The following is a 24,108-nucleotide window of genomic DNA, read 5'->3' on the forward strand; positions in this document are numbered from 1 at the left end:
TCCAATCTGAACACTCAGCACAGTCCCCTCCATATTATTTTAGCTATTACTTCAACCTTCTGATTAACAAGAAAACAATCATCACCCACTGAGCACCAGAGTTGTTGGGGAAGATGAAACAGTAAAGCCTTATAAATATGATTGCCTGCCAAAAGATTTTGAGAATATGGAAACTATAAGTGAGATTGAAATGAAAGCAAGCTTTGAGATCCCTCAGTTACTGAACAACTGGAAAACAATGGTGTGGGCTGCTGTGATCCCCTTGTGATGGAACAACACCCTCTGCTTGCAGACAGCTCCAAGGGTCAGAGCAGACCCTGCAGCTTGGCAGAAGGGGCCCAAAGAGGAGTTTTTAGGGTTTAAAATGTAACACAGTGTGGCAATGCAATGATTCTTATAGGCTGTATGTAAATGCTGCAGGATTTGTATCTTGTACTAGATTGGTTAGTGAGAATCAGAATACTGAGGACAGAAAAAGACTTACGGTATTGTAAGGGGAACCTCGCTCTCTGATCCTCTCTTTTAATCTCTCATCCTCTTTACCATGCTCTTGCCTTCTCTCTCTTTACCTCTCTCTCCCTCTGGGGCCTGCTCTGAGCTGTGTCTGGCAGCTCCCAGCAGGGCCCTGCACTCGGCCCTTTGCAATAAACCCCAAGTTCCTGACCCGGCTTCAGAGATATCTCGTCTCTGTCTGTGCCCCCCCCCATCACTCCCACCAGAGTGACCCCCAGAAGTTCACTGAAGGAGCACCTTTCTGCTGTGGCTGCTGCAGCAGGGGCTGAGGCTGTGTCTGGAGCAGGGGTGTGATGGAGGCTGCAGAGATCTGCGCCTGCAGCAGGGACTGTGGCTGTGGCTGTGCCTGCACACCGAAGGTCTGCTGGGCCAGGGGCTGCAGCACGGCCGGCGGCGTCTTCAGCAGCGGCTGCGCCTGGCTCTGGTTCTGGGGAGACACCGAGGGTCAGCAGGGAGCTGCAGCCGGGCCCCTGCCCTGGCACCTGCACCACACCCACCTGGTTGGGCAGGGTCTGGATCCTCTGGGCGTTCCATTTGAACGGCATGTTGGGGTTGTACGTGGCTTCTACCAGAACTCTGTCACCCACCTGAGGGGTCTTGCCTTTGACAGCGCTGCAAACGTTACAGAAAATGTGTGTGAGAGGCTTCTTTAGCTTGGTTTTTTGCATGTCTCATTTGAAGATGGGAGAAAGTAGGCAAAATTAATTAAAAAAAGCTTATGGGAAGAGCATCTACCCCCAAATTCAGCATTAGTTGCTTCAGTTCAGGTATGCACAGGAACTTAGTAATTCCCTGTCTTTGGCCCTAAAGGAAAAGATCCCCAAACAGTACCAAGTTAAGACATGCAGACAGCAGGTTTTATGCTTTTAATCACTCACAAATTCTGCAATTTTCTACTACATGAAGCTAGTAAGCCCTGGGTCTCCTGACTTTGGGCTTCATACTAAAAAAAAATCAAAAGGTCACATGAAGTACTGTCACACACACATTTTATGGAAAATCCTTTCCTTAGCATTTTTTCTCCTGAGAAGCTGGGAGGCCTCAGGAACAAAATGTAAACAATGGTTATCTGCTGCTGTGGAATGCAACAGGTGCATCTGTGATTGGTCTCATGTGGCTGTTTCTAATTAATGGCCAATCACAGTCAGCTGGCTCAGACTCTCAGTCAGTCACAAGCTTTTGTTATCATTCCACTTCTTGCATACTAGTCTTCTGATAAAATGTTTTCTTCTACTCTTTTAGTATTGTTTTCATATCATAAAATAATAAATCAAGCCTTCTGAAACATGGAGTCAGAACCTCATCTCTTCCCTCGTTCTGGGACCCCTGTGAACAGCACCACAAAGTACCTCAGACATCTATTAACCTCTCTGACTTTCACTGCTGAATGAAAACAACACACTACTGCACACAGAATTAGTGTGCAACCATCTCCACCTCTGACTACCGAGAGCATCACAAAGTGATGGATCCCAAAGTGATGGATCCCAAAGTGATGGATCCCAAAGTGATGACATCTGCAGGTGAGCGCTCACAGCTTACCTAAGCTGAAAAAAGACATCTTCATCCACAAAGCCGAAGGTGTCATGCAGCTTGGTGACCACTCCCGTGAAGACCCGCTGCTTCTGGGGCTGGGTTTGCTGCTGGCTGGAGCGAGGGGCGGGGTAGGACACGGTGATCTGCGCCGCCGGCTGCGGCGTGGACAGGCTCAGGCTGGTGGGCAGCGCCACCGCCGGCTGCAGGCAGAACAGAGCAAAGCTCAGGGCTGGCACGGCTGCCACTGCCAGGGAGCAGCTCCTCCAGCCACAGAAACAACAGTTTAACTTCATTAGAGCACCCAGAACTGACATTTCAGGCAGAACAGAGCAAAGCTCAGGGCTGGCACGGCTGCCACTGCCAGGGAGCAGCTCCTCCAGCCACAGAAACAACAGTTTAACTTCATTAGAGCACCCAGAACTGACATTTCAGGCAGAACAGAGCAAAGCTCAGGGCTGGCACGGCTGCCACTGCCAGGGAGCAGCTCCTCCAGCCATAGAAACATCAGTGTAACATGGCTAGAGCACCTAAAATACACATTTCAGGTAAAACAAAAGAACACTCAGTGCTCTCACACTGCCAGGGAGCAGCTCCTCCAGCCACAGAAATAACAGTTTAACATCACTAGAGCACCTAGAATACAAATTTCAGGTAAAACAGAGCAACGCTCAGGGCTGGCACAGCTGCCACTCTGACATGGAGCAGCTCCTCCAGCCACAGAAACAGCAGTGTAACATGGCTAGAGCACCTAGAATACACATTTCAGGTAAAACAGAGCAACACTCAGTGCTCTCACACTGCCAGGGACTAGAGCACCTAGAACAGATATTTCAGATGATGGAAGTTTCTTGTGGTTTTTGTCAGGTTGTTAGTTTTTTTGAAGATGATATGTTTCTTACTTTAATGAAGACTGGTTTTGTTTATCCTTTATTGTAAGAGTCAGCTTCCCCCAAAAATGTACCTTGTCCAGACAAAAAGCATGAAGATGCATTACTGTCTACAGGCAACACACACAGTGGGCCTGAAGTGGAGATAAATTCCCAGCTTTGCTAGGAATAAATGCTTAAGAGGTCATTCTGCATTTAAATCCCACCTGGAATTAGAAGTCAGTAAAGGCTGAGGACAACAAAACCCTTCCCTAGCTCAACAGGTCATGTACTTCCCTCACAAAAGCAGAACACAGTAAGGTAATGAAATCAAGTCAAACATTTTTACCTTTTTAAAGCCTGTTTAAAAGTTCAGGTGAAAACGGAACTAGAGGAACTTGCAATGTGTTAAATGGCTGCATGTTTTAAACCTGTCAAGCTCAGCAAGGTTCTTTTTAAACCTCTTTATACACATACTATTAATACAGGAAATTAAATTCCTTCACAGAGAAGAGAAAGATTTTCCCCATTTGTTATTTACTGCAAAACAAATGGACACTTGAAGTTCAAACAAAAAAAAAATTAAAATATAATCAACACACATGTTCCCTTCAAGATTAAGGAAGAGTGGTTGCTATTAATTTTTGAAACCAAGGCTATGCATATTTTAACATCTGGATGAAATAAACCTGTACCAATAAAATGTTCATTCATATTAGTTCATTTTACAGATTAAAATACCAAGATGTCACAAATTTGCACTCTTGCATTATCTGTGTTTGGGGATGAAGACCAAACAATAAAGCCAAACTAACCTGAGTTAAAAGGGTCTGCTGAGGTTGCTGCAACTTAAAATAAATAAAGTTATAAATTAATTTTATATGCTTAAGGAAATTGTACAATTCTACCTCTTCTTTACAAGTAAGAGTTTTTGCTTAATCTGAGTCAGTTAATAGTCCTTTAGGGCTTGGTCATTTCAGCAGTTTGCACATCTGTAAAACTGTGCCTCTGGGGTTAGTTTTGAGATTGTATAACCCAGGTTTATACAGAAAGGAGAAAGGCTAAATTTTTTTGAACTGAAAGTTAATATCAATACCAAAAAAATTTTGGCAGCTGGAACAGCTTAGGCATGTAATTCCCTTGTACTTTTATTCTTTTTTAAAAAATCCTGTTAAGTTAGAAGATCATAATAAAAATCCAAAAGGGAACGTTTTTGGACAGCGTCTTTCCAGCAGTTAAAATACACGGCCCTGTTTGGAGCAAAGTTCAGCAGAAAATCATTTACACATGGAACAGAAAGTATTTCTAAAATTTGTTTTTGCAGGAAGGTAGGCAGGTTTCCATTCTGCACACATCTTTCCAAGTTTATGAACTTCAAGCTCTCTTTTGCCACACAAAGTTTCTTTAAGTTATTTAAGTTTCTTTAACAACTTCCCACATGAGGATGATTTCGGAGACAAATCCTACAAGACACACAATCAACATTATTTTAAAGTTATTTGTGATGTACACAGTAAGAATCAGACAAACCTGTTGCTGTACACTATAGAGAGTCTGTTGAGGTTGTGAATATTGCTGAAACAGATAAAAGCAAAATATCTCATAAACAGGAGAATTATTACCACAACAACATCAAATACAAGTTACCTGCTTAGCGAGTTCTAGATAAAAGCAATTAACCTTTAACAAATTTAATTTAAAAATAACTAATAATATCAATGTGTACAATTTTCATAACAAATGTATATAATTTTCATAATATCAATGTATATAATTTTCATCATATCCATGTATATCATTTTCATCATATCAATGTATATAATTTTCGTAGCAATTATTCTGAGCCTTTAGAGTGGGCCCTGATGTTCTCCTTCTAGCTAAAGTCAGCAATTTTTGTTAAGCCTGATGCTTAGATAGTATTTAGTCACATAACAAAATCATGCAAAATCCCATAAAGGAGATAGATACATATATATATATAGAGAGAGAGAGAGGTGAGAGATACTTGAGATTCTCAGTTTAGATGCAGCAACGCCCATTCTCCCAAAGGGCTAAAAATCAGCTCCTCTACAGCCCAACTTCCCACTAATTCACTTTCTAGCTAAAGTCAGCAATTTTTGTTAAGCTTGACACTTAAGATAGTATTTAAGGCACATTACAAAATCATGCAAAATTCCATAAAGGAGATATATACATATATATAGAGAGAGAGAGATGGGAGATACTGAGATTCTCAGCTTAGATGCAGCAGCCCCACTCTCCCAAAGCGCTACAACTCAGCTCCTCCCCATCCCAACTTCCCCCTAACCAACTCCACCTCCGCCATCTATCCCCCCCATCCCGCCATGGATAAGAGACAGGTTCACACTGCGATGTTCACCATTTGCCATTCTCCTTTCCTCCTGGGTCCTTTAGCCGGCCGCAGTTCGGGCAGCGCCGGCCGCGGTGGGTGCTTTACCTGCTGCAGGGCCGCGGCCGCGGCTGCCGCCTGCTGCTGGAGCGCGGCGCTCTGGCTCAGCTGGTAGTTGGCGGGGCTCTGCGTGGTCAGCCCCGCGGCTGCCAGCGCCGTCTGCTGCGTGTAGATGGTCGGGGAGGCTCCCAGCAGCGAGGGCTGCTGCACGCCCAGGGCAGCTGCGGAGACACGGAGGGAGGGAAGGGGGGACGCGGCCGGTGAGCGCCCGCAGCACCGCGGCCAGCCCGCCTCACGCAGGACGCGCGGCGCGGGGCTCGCCTCAGCCAGGAGCACCGCGGTGGGGAAACGACCTCCCAAATACAACACAAGGCATCGCATCCCAACACCCTCCCTTCTAAATTGATTTTTCTTCTAAATTCATCTACTGAACCACAGCAGAGGAGCAGAGACCATTATGGTGGGGAAGATGGAACAGGAAAGCCTTATAGTATGATTGCCTGCCAAAAGATTTTGAGAATATGGAAACTATAAGCAAGATTGAAATGAAAGCAAGCTTTGAGATCCCTCAGTTACTGAACAACTGGAAAACAATGGCATGGCCAGCTGAAGGTGATCCCCTTTTGATGGAACAACACCCTCTGCTTGCAGACAGGCCTCAGGGTCAGAGCAGACCCTGCAGCTTGGCAGAAGGGGCACAAAGAGGAGGTTTTAGGGTTTAAAATGTAACACTGTGGTAATGTAGTGATTGTTACAGGCTGTATGGAAATGATATAGGATTTGTATATTGCACTAGATTGGTTAGCGAGAACTAGAATATTCAACACAGAAGATTTATGGTATTGTAATGGGAACCTCACTCTCTTACCTCTTTTACTCTCTCAGCCTCTCATCCTCTCTGCCCCTCTCTGAGCTGAGGCTGGCAGCTCCCAGCAGGGCCCTGCCCCAGGCTCTTTGCAATAAACTGTAAGTTCCACAACCTGGCTGCAGAGATCTCTGCTCTCCGTCCCAACCATCCCACCCCCAGACGCTCCTACAATGAATCAACTTCCCACATTCAACACAAAGCATCACATCCCACTAGCTTCTCTTCTAAATTGATCTACCAACCTTGTAGCTCTGATACTTTCTGAAAAATCCTTTCCTTAGGATTTTTCCTCCTGAGAAGCTGGGAGGCCTCAGGAACAAAATGCAAACATTGATTATCTGCTGCTGTGGAATGCAACAGGTGCATCTGGGATTGGTCTCATGTGGTTGTTTCTAATTAATGGCCAATCACAGTCAGCTGGCTCAGGCTCTCTGTCCAAGACACAAACTTGTTATTCGTCTTGCTATTCTATTCTTAGCTAGCCTTCTGATGAAATCCTTCCTTCTATTCTTTTAGTATAGTTTTAATGTAATATGTATTATAAAATAATAAATCAGGCCTTCTGAAACATGGAGTCAGATCCTCGTCTCTTCCCTCATCCTGGGACCCCTGTGAACACGGTCACAGAGGCTTTTCTTTTAAATTCATCTACCAAGCTTTTCTTCTAGATTAATCTACCAAACTATTCTTCTAAATTCATCTGCCAATAGTGAAGCACAGCAGAGGAGCAGAGACCATTACACATCTCTGCTTCCACGCTCATGATTTTCCAGCTCTGTAGTTGTCATCCCCACCTGCACCCACCCCCTCCCCCGTGTACTTCCTTGGACAACCTTTATTTGGATGAGCCAAATGAAGATTGCTGCTCTGCTCTGTCAATGAATACACTGCATTCTACTGAGGGCAAGAGAAAGCTTTACTGTAACAGCATCTGTGAAACAGAGGCTCATGGAACGTGTCCTCTGAAATCACCAAGTTCTTGCTTCACTCGGTGCTGTCTTTGTGCCCTGTGAAGGGGGGCTGGTGGAGAAGGAGCAGCCCTGGAACAACAGAGAGTTTGATCAGCCTGCATGTGTAAGGGGACTCAAGCTCTCTGCAGCTCTCAGTAGGAAGGGTTTGTGCTGCCCAGGCTCACGCTGCCTGGAAGGAAAGATTCGTTTATTTTATTGTCATGCTGGCTTTTAATTCACCACAGAACATAAGCAAATCATGAGGAGCAGCTATGCACAGGCTGTGCTTTTGAACAAGGTATGCTCAACGTTTACAGAGGGATCTCTTGGGTGACAAAGAGCCCTGCAAAATGCAAATCTCAGCAAAAAACTGCAAACCTATCTGGAAACCTGCTCCCTCTCTGGCAGGAGTTTTGTAAAAAGTTATGGGCAGCTGCATGATCAAATATCACTTCACTAAACTATCAGCCTAGTGCACATGTTTAAATAAAACCAGAGAGAAACTGGGCAGGGAAACACAGCCAGCAAAAACAGGTCAGGCAGCCATTTTCAGAACTGAGCAACACTCAGGATTAACACAGCTCTCCTCTCTTCCAAAGCCCTCAGAGACACACAGGGGAATGAGGAACAGATTTACAGTGTTCCTGCAGAGTTTGTGCACTCTTCTTACTGATGCAAAAGGAACCTTTCACTCCTGATCCAGGGATGCAGTGAAACCCCGCTTGTAGCTGGTGACTGTCACCATAAATAATGCTGTACCCTCTCCACAGGTCCTGAATAATAATGTCACCCTTCCCACCACACCACACTGCCCTTTCCAGCAGAGCAGACCTTGCTGATGGCACTGATCATCTTGTAATTTTGGGATGAAACAGGAGAGAAATACATAAAGCACTGAAAATAATTCCTATCACTATGATCTCTATCAAATATTGCCACACAAGCATTCCAGGAAGTAACAGGATTTTAAAAGTGAAATCAAGCATTCTACAGTGTACAGCATATCATTAACTTTCCCCCCTGGAAAATTCCAAAATTTGCATTTCTTTAGAAGCCAGCAAACAAAATTTGAGGCTTCTCTCCTGACAAACCCTCCACTGTCTTCATCCTCCTGCTTGATCACCAGCTGCAATCTGAATGTGCAGCTTGGACCATCCAGAAGGACACCCTCAACTGGACCCTCACCACTGTCTCACTTAATACACCTTAAACAGACCTTTAAATATAATTTACAAGCTTTGCTGCTGTATCCTGGGACTTTTCTTGGCTGGAACACTTTGCTGGCTCAGTCAGTGCATTCATCTTTCTCCTCTTCCTTCCATACACCGAGCAGAAATTCCCATTAGTGCAGAAATCTGCTGCCTGCTGTCACCTTTGAACGTGTGTGACTATGCCAGCTATTGTCACTCAGTCCAAAGTTCCATCCCAAAGTTGTTCCAGCACAGGGGGATGGAGTTGGGAAGCATTACCAAAAGCAAATTTCACAAGTTTTCTCCTACTTTGTGTCCCAACCAGATCCTGGGACTATTCAGCTTCACTATGGCAATTTCCACTTCAGCATAACCCACAATTATCTCAAGCAATCCCCAGCCCATCCTAAGACCCTTATCCCATTTTGTCAACTAAGGAAAACCAAGAAATTTTACCATCTCTACTGTCACTTTTTGAGCATTTCACATTAACTGGGTGTCTATAGTCTGCAACACTGCAGATCAACCTACTGAGAAAGGGCAAAGACAAAAGGCAGCCCAGATCCTCTCAGAAGATAACACCTGTAGTAACAAGTTTTTCAAAGCTGGATCTTGTTCCCACTGATTTGCCCCAAAGTATTCCAGGACTTTCATCTGACTGCCTTTCATCTGTGTACTCATCTTGGCCAAACAGGCTCCAATTAATTAGGCAACTGAGCTTGCATTACTAGTTAAAAATAAAAAAAAAAAAAAAAAAGAGAACAAAAAGGAAAAATCACACAGAAAAACGAGACCGAATGAATCAGACTGAGTCTGCAATCCACATCTGACTGCCACAAGCATCTGCAGTGGCAAACAACAGCTCCTCAGGGTTTGTAACCATCTCAGTAAGTAGTGATGGAGATGCCTTCCTTCAGATGCAGGGCAAATAACCCCAACTGGCACCAAACACTGAGTGGCACCTCCAGCTGGCAGGCTCAGACAGAACCTGGGCTCCCAGGCTGCAGCTCTGGGTTGGGTTATAGACACTGCAAACAACACAAAGACAGTATTTAGTAGTCCCTCTTCCTACATCTAAACCCTAAAAATCCCTAGAAGTCAGGGAAACATCTTCAAAATTCAAAATGAGATGAGGAGCAGGCAAAAATTCACTGTGTTCCATGTAGGAGTTTCCCTTCACACATCCATCTCTGCTGGCACCTGGAATTGCCCATCCCTCTTTTAATTCCTCAGAGAGTAATTAATAAACCCTCCCAGAGGGATCACAGACCCTTCATTACACAGCCCTCAGTCCACAACCAGCGTGCCAACCCTTAATAATGAACAGCTTTAACTCATTTAGTTACTTCTTCACCAGGGATGGCCAAGACAGCCTCCACATCAGAAATTTTAAAAAACCCCTAAACCAAACCAATGAAAAACACAAACCCCCAACACTGATCCTACCTTTTTTGTAATAATCAAATTGGGTTTCTAACACCATCACTCACTGCTTCTGACAGCTTGAAAATAACCATATATCATGTTGTTTGTGTTACAAAAATCCAGATCTCCTTCCCTCATAGCCAAGCACCTCAAAGCTCTGCAGAAGGAACCTGACACTTGGATAAAAACAGCTGCCATGCATAAATACATGCAACAGCTTTGGCCAGCCCTCTGAAAGGATGATTCTAAATAGAGTTTACTATCACTGGGGGTCACAAGGACAATCCAATCTGCACCATTTCTTGGGTGCTGAGCAGCAGGTGAGGCTGGTCAGCACACCTGAGCTCTCAGCACCTCTTCCTTGGGAATACAGCCTCCCTGAAGGTCACAACTTCACACTGAAAGGGGCAAGCTCAAGCACAAACACCATTCTTCAGCTCCCAGCAGGGTCAGAGAGCACTGCTCACCTCCCAAAAGATGCTTCCTGTGCTCTTGGTTTGTATTAAAAATTAAAAAAGCAGGGGAACAAGTATGCACTGAGACAGCAGCTGGGCAGAACAATCCCAGGGGAAGGAAGAGGATGCAGTCACTCCCTGGGATGCACAGAGTGAGTGCAGCAGTGCCATGGGAAACACTGCAGACACAGGAGTCACCCTGGGAAAGGAACTGAGTCAGGAGAGGAGAAGGATTCCCACCCCAGAGATGTCACACACCTCCAAAAATGTCACACATTCCCTGTCACAGACACATTTTATGAAAAATCCTTTCCTTAGGATTTTTCCTCCTGAGAAGCTGACAGGCCTCAGGAACAAAATGCAAACAATGGTTATCTGCTGCTGTGGAATGCAACAGGTGCATCTGGGATTGGTCTCGTGTGGTTGTTTCTAATTAATGGCCAATCACAGCCAGCTGGCTCGGACTCTCTGTCTGAGACACAAACCTCTGTTATCATTCCACTCCTCTTCCATTCTTAGCTTAGCCAGCCTTCTGATGGAATCCTTTCTACTGCTCTTTTAGTATAGTTTCAATGTAATATATATCATAAAATAATAAATCAGCCTTCTGAAACATGGAGCCAACATTCTCGTCTCTGGGACCCTTCTGAACACGGCCACAATTCCCGAGCTTTGCCAGGCTGGCATTGCCAAAGGAGGTGTGACATGAACTCCATGCCAAACCCAGACCCCTCTGAGTGCCACAGCATTGCTGAGCTCTCCTCACTCTGCACAACACACCTCCAACATTTCATTAACAAATTTCTGTACTCAAGAAAAGCACGAGGTGGCTCCAGAAATGGAAGCACCAAAATTCATCATGCATCAAACTTTACATCCTGCCTCAAACCTTCTGTGCTGTAAGGGAACATGCAAATGGAGCCAGACAGGTTTGTTAACCAGTGCCTTGCAATTAAAAACACTTCTCAGCTAAATCAAAGGAAACTCTCTGCCATTACAAGGGTAATACCTCTGGTTATAGGGACCTTTGAGTTCTATCTCAGCATTAAAAAATAAATTACCCCCTTCCCACCCACGTAACAAACTCCACAGAACTTCCCACTATGTGGATTATTTGATTATTTCTAATCGATTAACAAAACAAATGAATAAAATAATTTGTAAACGTCGATTCAGGCTGCCCAGGAAATAAAACTCAGGCAGCACTTAGGAAATCTGTAACACCTTAGTAGAGCTGGTATTGTTTAGGCCAGAACCATGTAATTTAATAGGAGGTAATTTGATTTACACATCTTGGGCTGTGACTAACTGGATATGTTGTTTATCGACTGAAACAATCAATACAAACTCACGGGGGATTTTACTCACACCCTTCAAGAAACCCAAATAACAAACAAAACCAACAGACAGCATCAGGCAACGACTTTTAAAGGCTCTATTGTGGGAAAAAACTCCTGATTTAAAGCACCTAAACAGACTTTGGATAAGTCAGTCAGCATATGTCGTGGCACTCTGAAATGCACAGCCAAGAATGGAATCGCCAAATCCCCGAGGGGTCAGGGCTCAAACACCGAGTGTAAACTGACCTGGCTGAGACACCGCCGTGGCTGTAAACTGAGTAGCCCAAGGGGGATTTTTCTGTCCTCCAAACTGAGCCATGGCAGAAGGTAGAACCGCCCGGGTGTCTATCTTCCGGAACTGCAATCTAGGGAAATAAAATAAAATAATATAAAATAAAGCGCAGCTGCAATCTTTGAAACAAATACCGGCAGGTTATTTTAATTCTAGGGCAAGAAAAAAAAATATCAAAACCACAAAAAACCCAAAACAAAAAAATCAAAATCAAACCTCAATACCAGAAAAGAAAAAACAAAAAAAGTCTCGAAATATTAGTTTTACATCCCTAAAGCCTGGTGGGGAACACGCGTCGCGGATGGGGAACGCAGAAAGTTGTAAGGCAAGTTACGTTATTTTCCCAAGGCCCAATCGCCATCTCCCACTTCTTAAATCCGGGACAAACGCGTCTGAAAACGCGAAAATTCCCATTCCAGGCCCCGGGAAGGGAAGGTGCCTGCGCGGCCCCCAGTTCACACTCGCTGTTTGTTCCCCGGCCGTGCCCGGGCAGCGCCGGCGCCGCTCGCGTTCCGCACGGCGGGGCCGGGCCCGGGCACCACGCGGCCCGAGCCGAGCCGAGCCGGGCCGGGCCCGCCCCGGCCCCGCCGCCTCCCCCCGGGCCCGCCAGAGCTGCTTTACCCCGGGCAGGCTCCGCTGCCGGCCGCGTGCGCGGGCCCCGCCGCCCGCCGGAAAGCGCCGCACGGCAGAAAGGCAAAGGGAGGCGGAGGCGGCGGCGCCGGGCCGGGCGCGCGGGAAGCGGGGCCTTCCCGCCCCCTCCTCCGCGTCCTCCTTGCCCCCGGTGCCGGTGCCGGTGCCGCTGCCGCCCCGCCCGGCCCCGCTCCGGGGCAGCCCCGGCCCCGCGCGCCCCCGGCCCCTCGCGCCGCGCCCGCCGTACCTGCGCGGGCCCGCGCCGCCGCCATCGCCGCCCGCCCCGCGCATGCGCCCCTGCCCCGCTTACGTCACGGCTGCGACCGCGCGAGGCGGCGCGCGCTCGGCCCGGCCCGGCCGCGTGCGGGGCCCGGGCGCTCGGGGGCGGGGCCGCGCCGCCATCTTGGGCGAGGCGGGCGGGGCGGGGCTGCGGCGCCGCCATCTTGCGGCGGGAGCGCCCTGAGGGCCCCGCGGGCCGGGACACGGCTCGGGGTCCCTGTGCGGGCCCGGACACGGCTCGGGGTCTCTGTGCGGGCCGGGACACGGCTCGGGCTCTCTGTGCGGGCCCCTCCGCCCCACCGAGGCTGGCAGTGCTCACACACACCCAACGGGCCCCATCCCTGTCCGAGATAGGCGCCCTCAGCCCCCTCCCGGCCCACACCTTCGGGCCGCGCTGTGGGGACAGGGGTCAGCTGAGGTGAGGCAGGGCAGACGCGCCACAGACGCATCAAAGCTCTTAAGATGCTTTGGGACGGAAATTGCAGCCAGGATCAGTGCAGTAAGCAGTTCAGGAGTTCTGGCAAGAGTCATTTCTCTTCTTGCTTAGTCTGAGCTGGAAAGGACTTAAAGGATCGTCGAGTCCGGCTCTTTGAGTGAGTGGCCGATTATTGGAGGCATTGATGGAACCCCTGACCTTGGGTTGTTACAAACAGCTTTCCATCACATAAATTTTCACACGAGTTTGTTTTGAAGGTGATAAGAGACATTAATTCCTATCTACGTTTGAGACTAAGCCAGCACTTCGTAAGTGATAACAGGACTTGGAAGAGTTACATTGTCATTAAAAACAGAAGTGGGTGATGGAATACAATCCTGAGAAGCAGCAGCATCAAACTCCCTTGCAGTGAGGTGGGTCATCTTGTAGGAGGGCATCTGGATAAAGAAGCAGGAGATCACCAGGTGCAAGTAAATTTCTGCCAGCATCTGCTAGTTCATAATATATAAAGACAGATCTGCCTTTGCTTTTTAAATTCTATTTCAAATTAGGTGAGGGTTTAGATGTTTTACACTCAGAAGCACAGTTCTTACTTTTAATGTTACACATTTGATGCTTGTCTCTTCCTGGCACAGCTCCACCCAGCTCAGCCAGTTGACCAAAGCAGAATCTGTACCCTTTAACCCGGAGACAAGATTAAATGTTGAAAAGGCTGCAGGACTTGGAATATCAGTACTGGGAGCATTCTGCACTCCTCTGGCCCAGGCTCTCTTTGTCAGACAATAAAGGCTCTCAAGGAAAGCCCCAGAAGCCCAGAGGAGGAACCCCAGCCCTGATTCCTGTACCTCAGACAGAACATTCTGGTACTTCCCTCCCCAGGTGCACACTGCTGCCATTACCTGGCAGGTTTTGTCCATTTTTAGCACAGCAATGATTCCTTTGGAATTGCTGAGGTCTCTGCATCCTCTGCTCAGACCAAACCGCGCTGCTGGGGTGAAAAACAGCTGTACTGGAAGTGGCAGGGGAAAACATCTGCACTTCTGGTCTTGTTCCTTAAAATAATTCCAGGCCCCCAGACTAGCTCTTAAGTGCATTGGACAATTTAATCCAAAATTCAAGTCTGAAATACAATAAACTGAATTTATTGCATACTGCTGCATGAAGTATTTGACAATATATATTTTATGTGTGTATATATATATATATAAAAATACATACATACATACATATATATATATATATACACACACACATACATACATACATACATACACACACATATATATATATATATTCTGAACTGGCCAGACCCCTCAAGAATACAGGAAGGATGTAACAGAATTAAACCAACCTGCTCAGGTTTAGCTGATTGCAAGTAACAATTATTTGGTTGGTTGGTTGGTTGTTTTTAAGAGTCCCAGAGAAAGGACAGAAAAGCTTTTGTGCTCTGCTATATGGCAATATTTTATTGCTATACTGCAATGAAATTAAGTGCATTGAGAACAAATTTCTGACAAAGTTTTAAATGAGTAAATATGTCATGGCATCAATAAATTCTTAATTATTTTGTAGGTAATAGACACCAGAAGCACAGAGGAAATTCTTCATCTTGATGAAAGAGAGAATTTTTTTTCAGTGGAGGAATTGAGAGAGTGCCCATCCCAGGAGGTTCTGCAGGCACAGCTGGGCAGGTGCTGGGAAATCCCTCCTGGGCTTTGTTTTCCCCAAAAGGTGGCCCCAGGTGATGGTTTGGGGTCCCCAGCACCTGGGGGGCTCTGTGATCTGTGAAGATTGTGAAAAATGTGTGGTTTATGTTTGGCTTTTGGCAAATATTCAAATGAATGCTATCTGTGTTATGTTAGAAGTGATGCTGTATTCATTTTTTTAGTAGTGTGTTAAATATAGTTTTAAGTTACAACATAAGGTTAAAATAGAAACTATACTAAGATACTTTTGTTAAAGAGAGGACTCCCACCAAAACAGCAGCCACAAAACCCCTAAATCTTTCAGAGAAAGAGAATTTATTGCTCCATTATCGAGTTCTTCCCACCTTCCTCAGTCCTGAAGATGCCATTATGATTCAAAACAAAAAAATTGACAGTGACCAAACAAAATAATTTGTTCAAATAAAATTTATACATCATATATTAATCCTCTGTTACCGTGGGGCCTTTTTCGGGTTTATTTTGCCCAGAAAAGGCACTAGAACTGTCCATAACTCTTTGTATTTATTATCTCATATTGTCCTAATCTCAATTGTTCAAATTATTATTACTCTAATTATATCACTATTTTTATAACCATTTTATTACTCTTGGAATTTTAAAACTTCCAAACCAAGTGATTGGCGTTTTTCATAAGATCACATGAAAAAAAAGAGCTGTAATTCACTTGCCCAGGAAGCACAGGAGCAGGGGCCTGGGATCAAGCCCTCAGCACCTTCAGGGAGGTGCTGGATTTGTATCTCAGCTGTGGGGTTTGTCTCTCAGCTGTGGGGTTTGTCTCTCAGGTGTGGGGTTTGTTTCTCAGGTGTTTCTCAGGTGTGTGGGTTTGCCTGCACACCCAGAGAAGGTTTTCAGCTCTCTCCTTCCAGGGGTAACCCAGCCCACGAGTGCCCAGTGAAGGCACAGATGTACACAGATGTACTCCTTTACTGCAGGAGAGCAGTGAGGAGAACAATCCTGACCACTTCAAAACCTCAGCCCCATTGCTGGGGAAGCAGGAGATGGAGGCTGAGAACCCATTTCCCTTCCCCCCTGCCACAGTGCTCAGCCCCTGCCATCTGCAGGACAGACAGACAGACAGACAGACAGACACAGTTCCTGCTGCAGGACAGACTGCCAGTTTAGCTGCCATGGCCAGGAGGAGCAGCCCCAGAGCCTCTGTGTGCAACAGGAGCCAGGCAGGGACAGCCAAGGCCAGAGGAGCAGCAGTGCTGCCACCTCAATGCCCTCTCATAGAAGGCAGGAACCACATCAATGATTTTCTTCTCAAGCTCCTTCAATTCCAACTTTTGCCACAGAGTCCTGTGTTAGTTCAGGCATTTAACATACACAATACTTGGATATCTCACCAAGACTGAGCTGAGACAGCAAAGGAGCACTAAACCGGATTGCTGCTGCCTGCTCAGGTGCCACAGCAGCTGCCTGTGAATGAATTCTGTGTTCTCTGGGGGTTCCAGAGCCCCTGGCAGGCCTGCTGAGAGCACTCCACACACAGCACCCTTGGGCTTTCTCTCTTCTTTTGAATCCTGCTGAGTGCCTGCCTAGGCAGAGCTGTGGCCTGAGCAGGATTGCTATGCAGTGACACACCTGAAGCACTCACAGCCTCTTACCCTGACAGAACAGCACAAAACATCAACAACTCCCACCCTTAAAGGATCCATCATCCAGGTGAGGCCTTACAGGCTTTCTGCTGTGGGAGTTGGGGTCCAGCACTGAGCGATTGCTTGGTGAGGCACTGGCTCAGTGCTTCATTTCCTGAAGGGACTGAGCCATCCCCATGCACAAACAGCCCGTGTGTAAAACACAGGGGTCACAAGAAACTCAACTGCTCACTTCTTGCACCACAGGAAACAAAGGGTTTGCTGTTCTGAGCTGGGAGAAGGCCACATCACTCCTGCAGCAGCCATTCAGGACTCCCTGAGGATCAAACAGCATGGAAGGACTGCCCAGTTGTGTTACAAATGGAGATGTACACGTGGGACAGCAGGATTGTAAGTCATGTTAGGCCTGGTGTAAAAAGACGGACATTTTCAAGAACTCAAATGCTAACAATAAGGATTTTTTATTAGAGTATCCAGAAGTAAATAGTGGACATGGAACTGGAGGCCCATCTTGGGATGTGTGCTCCAGCCAATGGTTATTGAAATAGCTGGGTTTCAATTTTCACATTTTAAATACTTTTTCAGTTTGTCTGAGATTAAAAACACAGATGGGGATTGTTGGTATTTTATTTTAGACTACCTAGGCTGCATCCTGAACCAAAACACTCACTGAAGCATTACCTTGCTTGTGTTTACATCACATTTGAATGTGTTGCTTGCTCTGATATACAGAGTGCACAGAAACCCCAATATTTTGGTGAATACCCTTCTGAATGTAAACTACTCCTGTGTGTTAATATTTAACCATCAGCAGCAGGAACCAACATTAGCACTGTTGAACAGCAAATCCTGGTGTTCTGTGATGTGTAGCAGTGCAGGAGTACTACAGAAAACTTAACTGTAACACCAGCAAAAAAGCTCATTTTGCAGCTTAATTAATTGTTAACAATTAACACCATTTTAGTAGGCACTGCAATCTAAGGTTTAAGAGTTTCAAAGCAGGCAAGTGTGCCACATGAACATTCTGTTACCTTGCATGATGTGTTTGAGAGATCCAGGATACCCAGGTGTGGCTCCCTTGGCAGCAGCAGGGGTGCCAGGGCAGCCCAGGCTGGGCCGGCTCTGTCCCACAGGGCACAGGGGAAGCTCTGCCCCCTCTCAGGGAACACTCCAGCCCTGCCTGGCAGTGCCAGGGCAGCCCAGGGCTGGCAGCACCTCACAGTGGGAGTGGGAAATGTTCCTCATGGATGGCTCCTCCTCAGGAATGCTGCTCCTGGTGTGCCCCAAGGCTGGAGGGACTTTAGAAAGCCTTGGGCTTTGTTAGGCCACCGTGCTGGGGGCTCCTCACTGCCATTGAACCCTGGAGGGTGGGACTGATAACAGACTGATAACAAGGATGAACAGGGCAGTTCATGGAGGGCTAGGGCAGCTGGGCAGGGAGAGGCTGCTGCCAAAGCCCAGCAGGGACTGCCCTGCCAAGAGCAGCTCACACAGGAGGGGTGAGGAGAGGGCTCCCTGCAGGATGTACCCACATCACACCCATCCATCCCCAGAACTGCAGGTACACATCACACAATGGTGGAGCTCCTGTCCAGGCCATTGGTGAGCCAGAGGACACCAGCATTCTTCTGCTCTCTAGGAGACTCCACTTACCTGGAAGGTGCTTTTTGCTCATTTTGCTGCTGCACATACTGGAGAAGGAAAAGCAGCAGGTATGAGCAGAGTTGTGTTCCTCCTTTCCTTCAGACCTGAGCAACAGGGACTCACTCTGGTTAGCACTGCTGTGCACTGCCATGCCAGTGAAGCAGGCTGGTGCTGAGTGCTGAGGGAGAAGCCCCAGCCACATCCTCTGATAGCAGCAAATAAAACCTGATAGAAACATTTCCAGTGGCTGGTAATTCAATGCCACAGTAAGTGATTCCCAGAAGCTGCTCTGCCAGACAGGCAGCAAAGAGAGGCCCTGTACAGATGTGGTCACAAACTGCTTTGTCCTTTTCAGTCAGAAAATGAAGTTCAGATTTTGTGGCTGCTCCTCTTGCTCTGGGCACAGGTCAGCCCAGGCCGAAGCAGAGGCAGACTGAGAACAGGGACTGGTTCTATGCCTGTCCCTTCCCACTCAGAACCTGCTGACCTTCTGGGTGCAGCCCCTGTAGATATTGCTAATTAACAAATACACTTCTACACGTGACAGTGGTTATAATTGCCAAGAGCAGGAAAGAAAAATTAGACGACTAAGTGCAAAATAGAAGTATAAAATTTATTTAAAACCACCCACAAAGTTCTGTGTAATCAGGAATGATACAATTTGTAATAGTCTTTTTAAAAACTCATGACAAGATTTAAAATATATTTTCAATTACAGTATTCATTTAGCCTTATTCAGTTAGGACAATAATAAAAAAAGAAAGTTTACGTTCTAAACAGATGAGACACACAAGAAAAATAGAACAGAACGGACAATTTCCACAACGACAATTTTTACATGTATGTTTCAATACTAGTATCAACATTTCAATGCATCTTGCTACATAAACATGAAATCATGTACAACAACTGCTTGCACCAAAAAACATAGCTTAATTAGATCTTTCAAGTAACATGCAGTCACAACTCACAAGTCTTCAAGTACTGCTGGTAAGGGTTCCCTTGTCTGCAAAGAAGATTTTAAGGTTCAGTTTCTCAGCCAGCACAACTCTGCCCAGCTCCACCAGCCTCGGGGAGCTGGGCTCAGTTACACTAGGAAAGAATCAGGCCCCAAATGGTTTTGTTTTTGTGAGAAAAGAAGTCATTTTTACACTTTCTTCTGTAAATTCTGTGACATAATGAAGTGCTTTTTCTTTCTGATTTTTTTCTCCCTGTACATCACCTTTTGCTTAAAAATGTTAATTTTATGTTCCAGATTTCAATACAGTACGTTGGTAGCTGGGAAGAAAACCTCAAACTCGAAGTTGAAAAATAAATATCAAACGCATCCCAAGGAAAGAAAGAAAGATTGAAAAGAAGAAAGAGAGAAGGAAAAAAACAATGACTTTTTTTTCTTTTGCTTTGGCATAATCTGTTATCTTCCCAAAGCAGGAAGGAATTCATTAGCCACTGCACGTCAGTCCAGCATGTCCTTACAAATTCACGTTCTTTCCTAATGACAGCAAATTCTGATCAGTACTTGTGACCTGGCATGAAATTGTCACATTATGGAGAGCTGTCTCTTCCAAACTGAGCAAATAATCATAGAGTAATTCACTTTAAAAACTGAAATGTACAAATGTTTGCATTGGTTAGAACCGCCTTTCTTTTAGCAATGGGATATCCCATTTGTTCTTCTGGACTCCGATTATTTTTTCATTTAGAGGACAAGAGCTTCATGAAGTTCAGCTGCTGCCTTTTGAGTCGCAGGGGTTAGACAGGCCTTCACAAAGCTGGTACAAAATCTGTTCTCATTAGGCTCTGCAGTATCACTGCAGTGTACAAATTTCAGAAGGAAAGTACATTTCCTGAATATTTCCTTTTCCTCACACTTTGTTTGAAGGAGAAGTTGGCACTGCATCCCTGCCACGCGGCGGGGCTGCCGCTCGCGCAGAACCTGCAGGGGCAGCAAGGGAGCTCTGCAGGACTCGGGATCAGAGCCAGGCCAGGGCTCTCCCTGCCAAGTAGCACCACAGTCAGGGGAGGCAGGAGGTGTTGGCTTCAGCTCTGTGTCCCCAAACTCACAGAGAGTGACGCAGCACACAGCACTGCACACTGCTGGGGTGCAGTCAGGACACAGGGGACTTCAGGAGATTGTCACAACCCCAGCTTATATCGTCAAGTAAAAGGGATCCAAGTTGTGATAAAGGGTAGCAAGTATTTTAAGAAGAACTACCAGAAAAATAGCATTTTGGATAATTTTGTGAGATTTCTGGGCTGGCCATTACCTAGAGGTACAAATCTTTTAGCACATTGTCTTTGTAGAGAGTGCTGGGCAAAGGACAGCCAATACAAGCAAATATTTCAAACCTGGTAAAACCCAAGCAGGTCTGTTCAACCTGAATTTCTAAACTAAGAACATGTGGATGTTACTGGCCAGTACATGTGCAGTAAGGATACCATGAAATAATTTCAGATGATTGTACAAATCAGTCACTTGCTAACTGTTTGCTTTTATTTATACTACTGCCCTTTTATGCCCTGATCAGTGTGGTGGATACCCCAAAGGATGGAAGCCAAAGTGAGCTCCACTTAGGGCCCCTTCATCCTCCCAGTGCAATGAAAGGACAGTAGCATAAATGAGAATCAGGGCCTCCATTCTTACTTTAAGACAACTCCCCAACCCTAGACCCTTTTCCCATTACAGTATAATAAAAATACAGATATACATGTAAAATACTGATCCGGTCACAAAACTTCCCACGACAGCATTAAAACGCTCTGTGACAACAACTGCACTTCTGAACACCCAAAGCAGCAGCTCCCTGGCCCCAGTGCAGCAACAGCAGCACAGCTCAGCTGCTCTGGGGGGTAACTCTGGAGTTTAGTGCCCAACCTGCCCTGCCCACAGCTGCAGCTTCTGAGCAATGTCTGCAAGGGGAGCAGGGTGTGGACAAAAGCACCACTGGTGTCACACCAGACCTGTCACCTTCAGGTACTGAGCACCCCAGTCCTGCACCACTGCAGGGATGCTGCTGGAATATTCTGGCACAGGAACAGAAGTGGTGTGTGGAAAATGCCAAACATATGGCCCAGCAGAAGAAAGGAAAATACACTGTCTGGAGGAATTAAGGATACAGCACCAAGAAGCAACTTGTACCTTTTAAAACTGAAGCTCAGCAGAACATGGTTGGACACCATGAGCAATTGCTGGGATGGTGCACTGGGAACTGGATTGGAAAAAATCCTAAAGTCTTAATTCTGAGAGAGACAAAGAAACAGCAATGCTGCCACCTCAATACCCTCTAATAAAAGGCAGTAACCACCTCCTGTTCTTCTCAAGCTCCTTCAATTCCATTTTTTGCCGGAGGAAGAACATTTTTTCCAAGCAGTCCTGTGTTTGTTCAGGCATTTAACGTACATTGGATATCTCACAAAGACTGAGCTAAGGTTTACAGAAGACGCAAAGAAACACTCCTGCTCTTGCAATCATGCAGGGCTGCAGCAGCTGTCTGGTGTCAGGAATGGACCAGAGCTGTTAAAAGTGACTCAAAAGACAAGAGGACACAGAGATGCAACCCACATGAAGAAATCCTGTACTCTGAGAAGGAATGACTTTTCCTTCTCAGGGAATGATGGTTTTCTAGTCTTGCAAAGTCTCTTTTGTTTGGCTACTTGCAGATACAAGATTGTAACAACTACACCAAAAAAATCTGAAAATTAACTGGAAAACTGATTATTTAATTTAAATTGGACAGATTATGAATTGGACATTAAAGGAATCCCACCTGTAATATTCTAGGCTCTGTATGAGAAAATGTGAAGTAAAAGCCCTGGAACTGTCACATACAGAGTATAAAATCAAGGAATCAGACTGGTTTGGCTTGGAAGGGACCTTACAGCTCACCTCCTTCCACCCCTTCCACCACTCCAGGTTACCTCAAGCCCTGTCCAGCCTGGCCAGAGACACTTCCAGGGATGGGGCACATCCCCAGGCTCTCTGGGCAGCCTGTTCCAGGATATAAAATAAATGGATTTCAGGGGGAGAGTCCAAGGAGAACAGCTCAATGTGACACTGCTGAGGTGGAGGTGGCTGATTCCACAAGCAGGACAGAGTGCAGGGGCTCACAGACAGGCTGGCAGCCTTAGTGCTGCTCATGCCCAGTGCTGAACCAGGTCTGTGAAGGGAGAAACTCCTGGGGCAGTTACAAGCACTGAAAGCAGCCAGCAGCAGGTGACAATAACTGAGCACTGATGATGATTTGGAAAGAGCATGGAGAAAGGTGGCCAGAGAATCCAGTGTCAGCTGCACAGAATAAAAGTGGTACCCACTGATCCACACAAGCCATATTAAGTGATTTTCAGGGACACAACACAACATCACATAGCACTAAGTCTTCATAATTCAGTCAAGAATGTGACAGTATTAAAAAGTTCTGCCTGTTCTCTAAAAGCACCAAAAAGGCTTTAACAGGGAAGTACAAACACAGCACATATTCAGCCTCTCCTTAGGGGAAGTGATCCATATGTAGCCTGGTGCCTGATCAGGTTCTGCTGTTAGAAATCCTTGGCCTTTCAGCAAACCTCGAATGTAAAACTCCTTCCTTGATGTAATCACAATTTTGTAGCAACATCCTAAAGCAGAATGTGGACAACTTGGAAAGACTGGCTAAACATCAGGTAATCCCAGAGGAGACTGAAACCACTTCCTGAATTGCTGAGAGTAAGCAGCCACATCCTCTGGACTGCTGACACCGGTCACTGTTTAGATTCAAGGAGAATGTTAAGTGTGTCACAGACTGAATAAAATAAGCCACTGAATTTAAAGTCAGATGGCCAACAGAAGTGTCAGGATCAAGAAGTACCATGGCAACCACATGTACACAGAAGGCTGACTCAAAACCCAACTGTACCTTCACAGCTTTGCCTGTGATTGACCTGTGCTGTGCAGAGAATCACCAAGGCTGGAAAGGACCTTGGAGACCATGGAGGGCCAGCAGCAGCAGCAGCAGCTCCAGCAGCAGCAGCAGCAGCAGCAGCTCCCTGTGCTCTCTGTGCTCCCTGTGCTGGGGCAGAGGGCAGCAGGCTGCCCATGACAGCAGCACTTGCTGCCTTGTTTGTGTGTGCACATTGACAATGGGGGCCAACTCTCTCCCTCCTCTGATGCTTTTGTAAACCAGATTATGCAGGCAGAGACCAAAGGAGAGATTTCTGCCTGTGGAGGAACTGTGGAAAGGGGTGAATTTGTACCCAATACCCACAATGAAACACCTCACTGGCCAGAGCAGTGCTGGGACACTGACATTGCAGGGCAGTACCATACAAAGACATTCCCTCCACACCTCCTCCTGCAAGTCCCATCAACACTGCTAAAGCAGGAATTCCCAAAAGTGATGCACTGCTCCTCATCTCTATTTAACTCATCCCAGCTCACAGCTGGCACACCCTTCACACAGGAGATCAAACCCAATTCCATGGAGCACACATCACAAAGACCCTAACCTGAATTTCAGTGACCACAATCAGCCAGAAGGAGTTTCTCCCCACTGCCTGAATGTGTCTGGTGTTAACACACACAAAGCATGCAAGTGGCCATGCAACTGAGTTTTCTGTATCTGAGAGCACAGCCATTTCCTCCTGACAGCCTAGAAATGACAGGATTTCTATGGAAAAGGAACAACCAAATACATAAATGGATTACAAAGCTGGTGACTGCTTGATAAATGGAGCTAATTTCAACATTAGAGAAGCTACATGGGAAGTGAAAGAGCAAGAGTGACCTCTGAGTTGGCACAAATGTTGGTCCACTGTTGTCCACATCCATCCAATTGAAAACCTCATGGATGAGCCCTTTGCAGTCAGCAGGGCTGCAGCAGTGTGAACAGGACCCAGATTTAATCCACCATATTCAGTTAATACTACAATGAAATTAAAAAGCTCTTTAAAAAAACCCATACAGTTGTATGGTAG

At 46.2% G+C, this 24,108-nt stretch overlaps 1 protein-coding gene across 6 annotated transcripts in view; it reads right to left on the reverse strand.

Moving 5' to 3' along the window:
* Window positions 1-12,765, reverse strand: part of CCAR1 (cell division cycle and apoptosis regulator 1) — a 29,602-nt gene extending 16,837 nt beyond the window's left edge. Inside the window, exons 1-8 of one of the 6 annotated variants that reach the window (XM_054288471.1) lie at window positions 12,723-12,765; window positions 11,800-11,918; window positions 5,374-5,546; window positions 4,446-4,490; window positions 3,731-3,757; window positions 2,056-2,249; window positions 1,011-1,125; window positions 751-940 (exon numbers count right to left, since the gene is read on the reverse strand). In XM_054288471.1, the coding sequence (XP_054144446.1) occupies window positions 751-940; window positions 1,011-1,125; window positions 2,056-2,249; window positions 3,731-3,757; window positions 4,446-4,490; window positions 5,374-5,546; window positions 11,800-11,872 (817 nt within the window). In that variant the 5' untranslated portion in view covers window positions 11,873-11,918; window positions 12,723-12,765. Of the gene's footprint in view, window positions 1-750; window positions 941-1,010; window positions 1,126-2,055; window positions 2,250-3,730; window positions 3,764-4,445; window positions 4,491-5,295; window positions 5,547-11,799; window positions 11,919-12,722 lie in introns of all 6 variants that reach the window. The other 5 variants (XM_054288470.1, XM_054288468.1, XM_054288467.1 and 2 more) reach the window with 5 other exon arrangements.
* Window positions 12,766-24,108: the final 11,343 nt, after the last annotated feature.

Source organism: Melozone crissalis, unplaced genomic scaffold, assembly GCF_028551555.1.
Source record: "Melozone crissalis strain CALT ecotype California unplaced genomic scaffold, PUWL_Pcris_2 ptg000062l_1, whole genome shotgun sequence".
Lineage (NCBI taxonomy): Eukaryota > Metazoa > Chordata > Aves > Passeriformes > Passerellidae > Melozone > Melozone crissalis.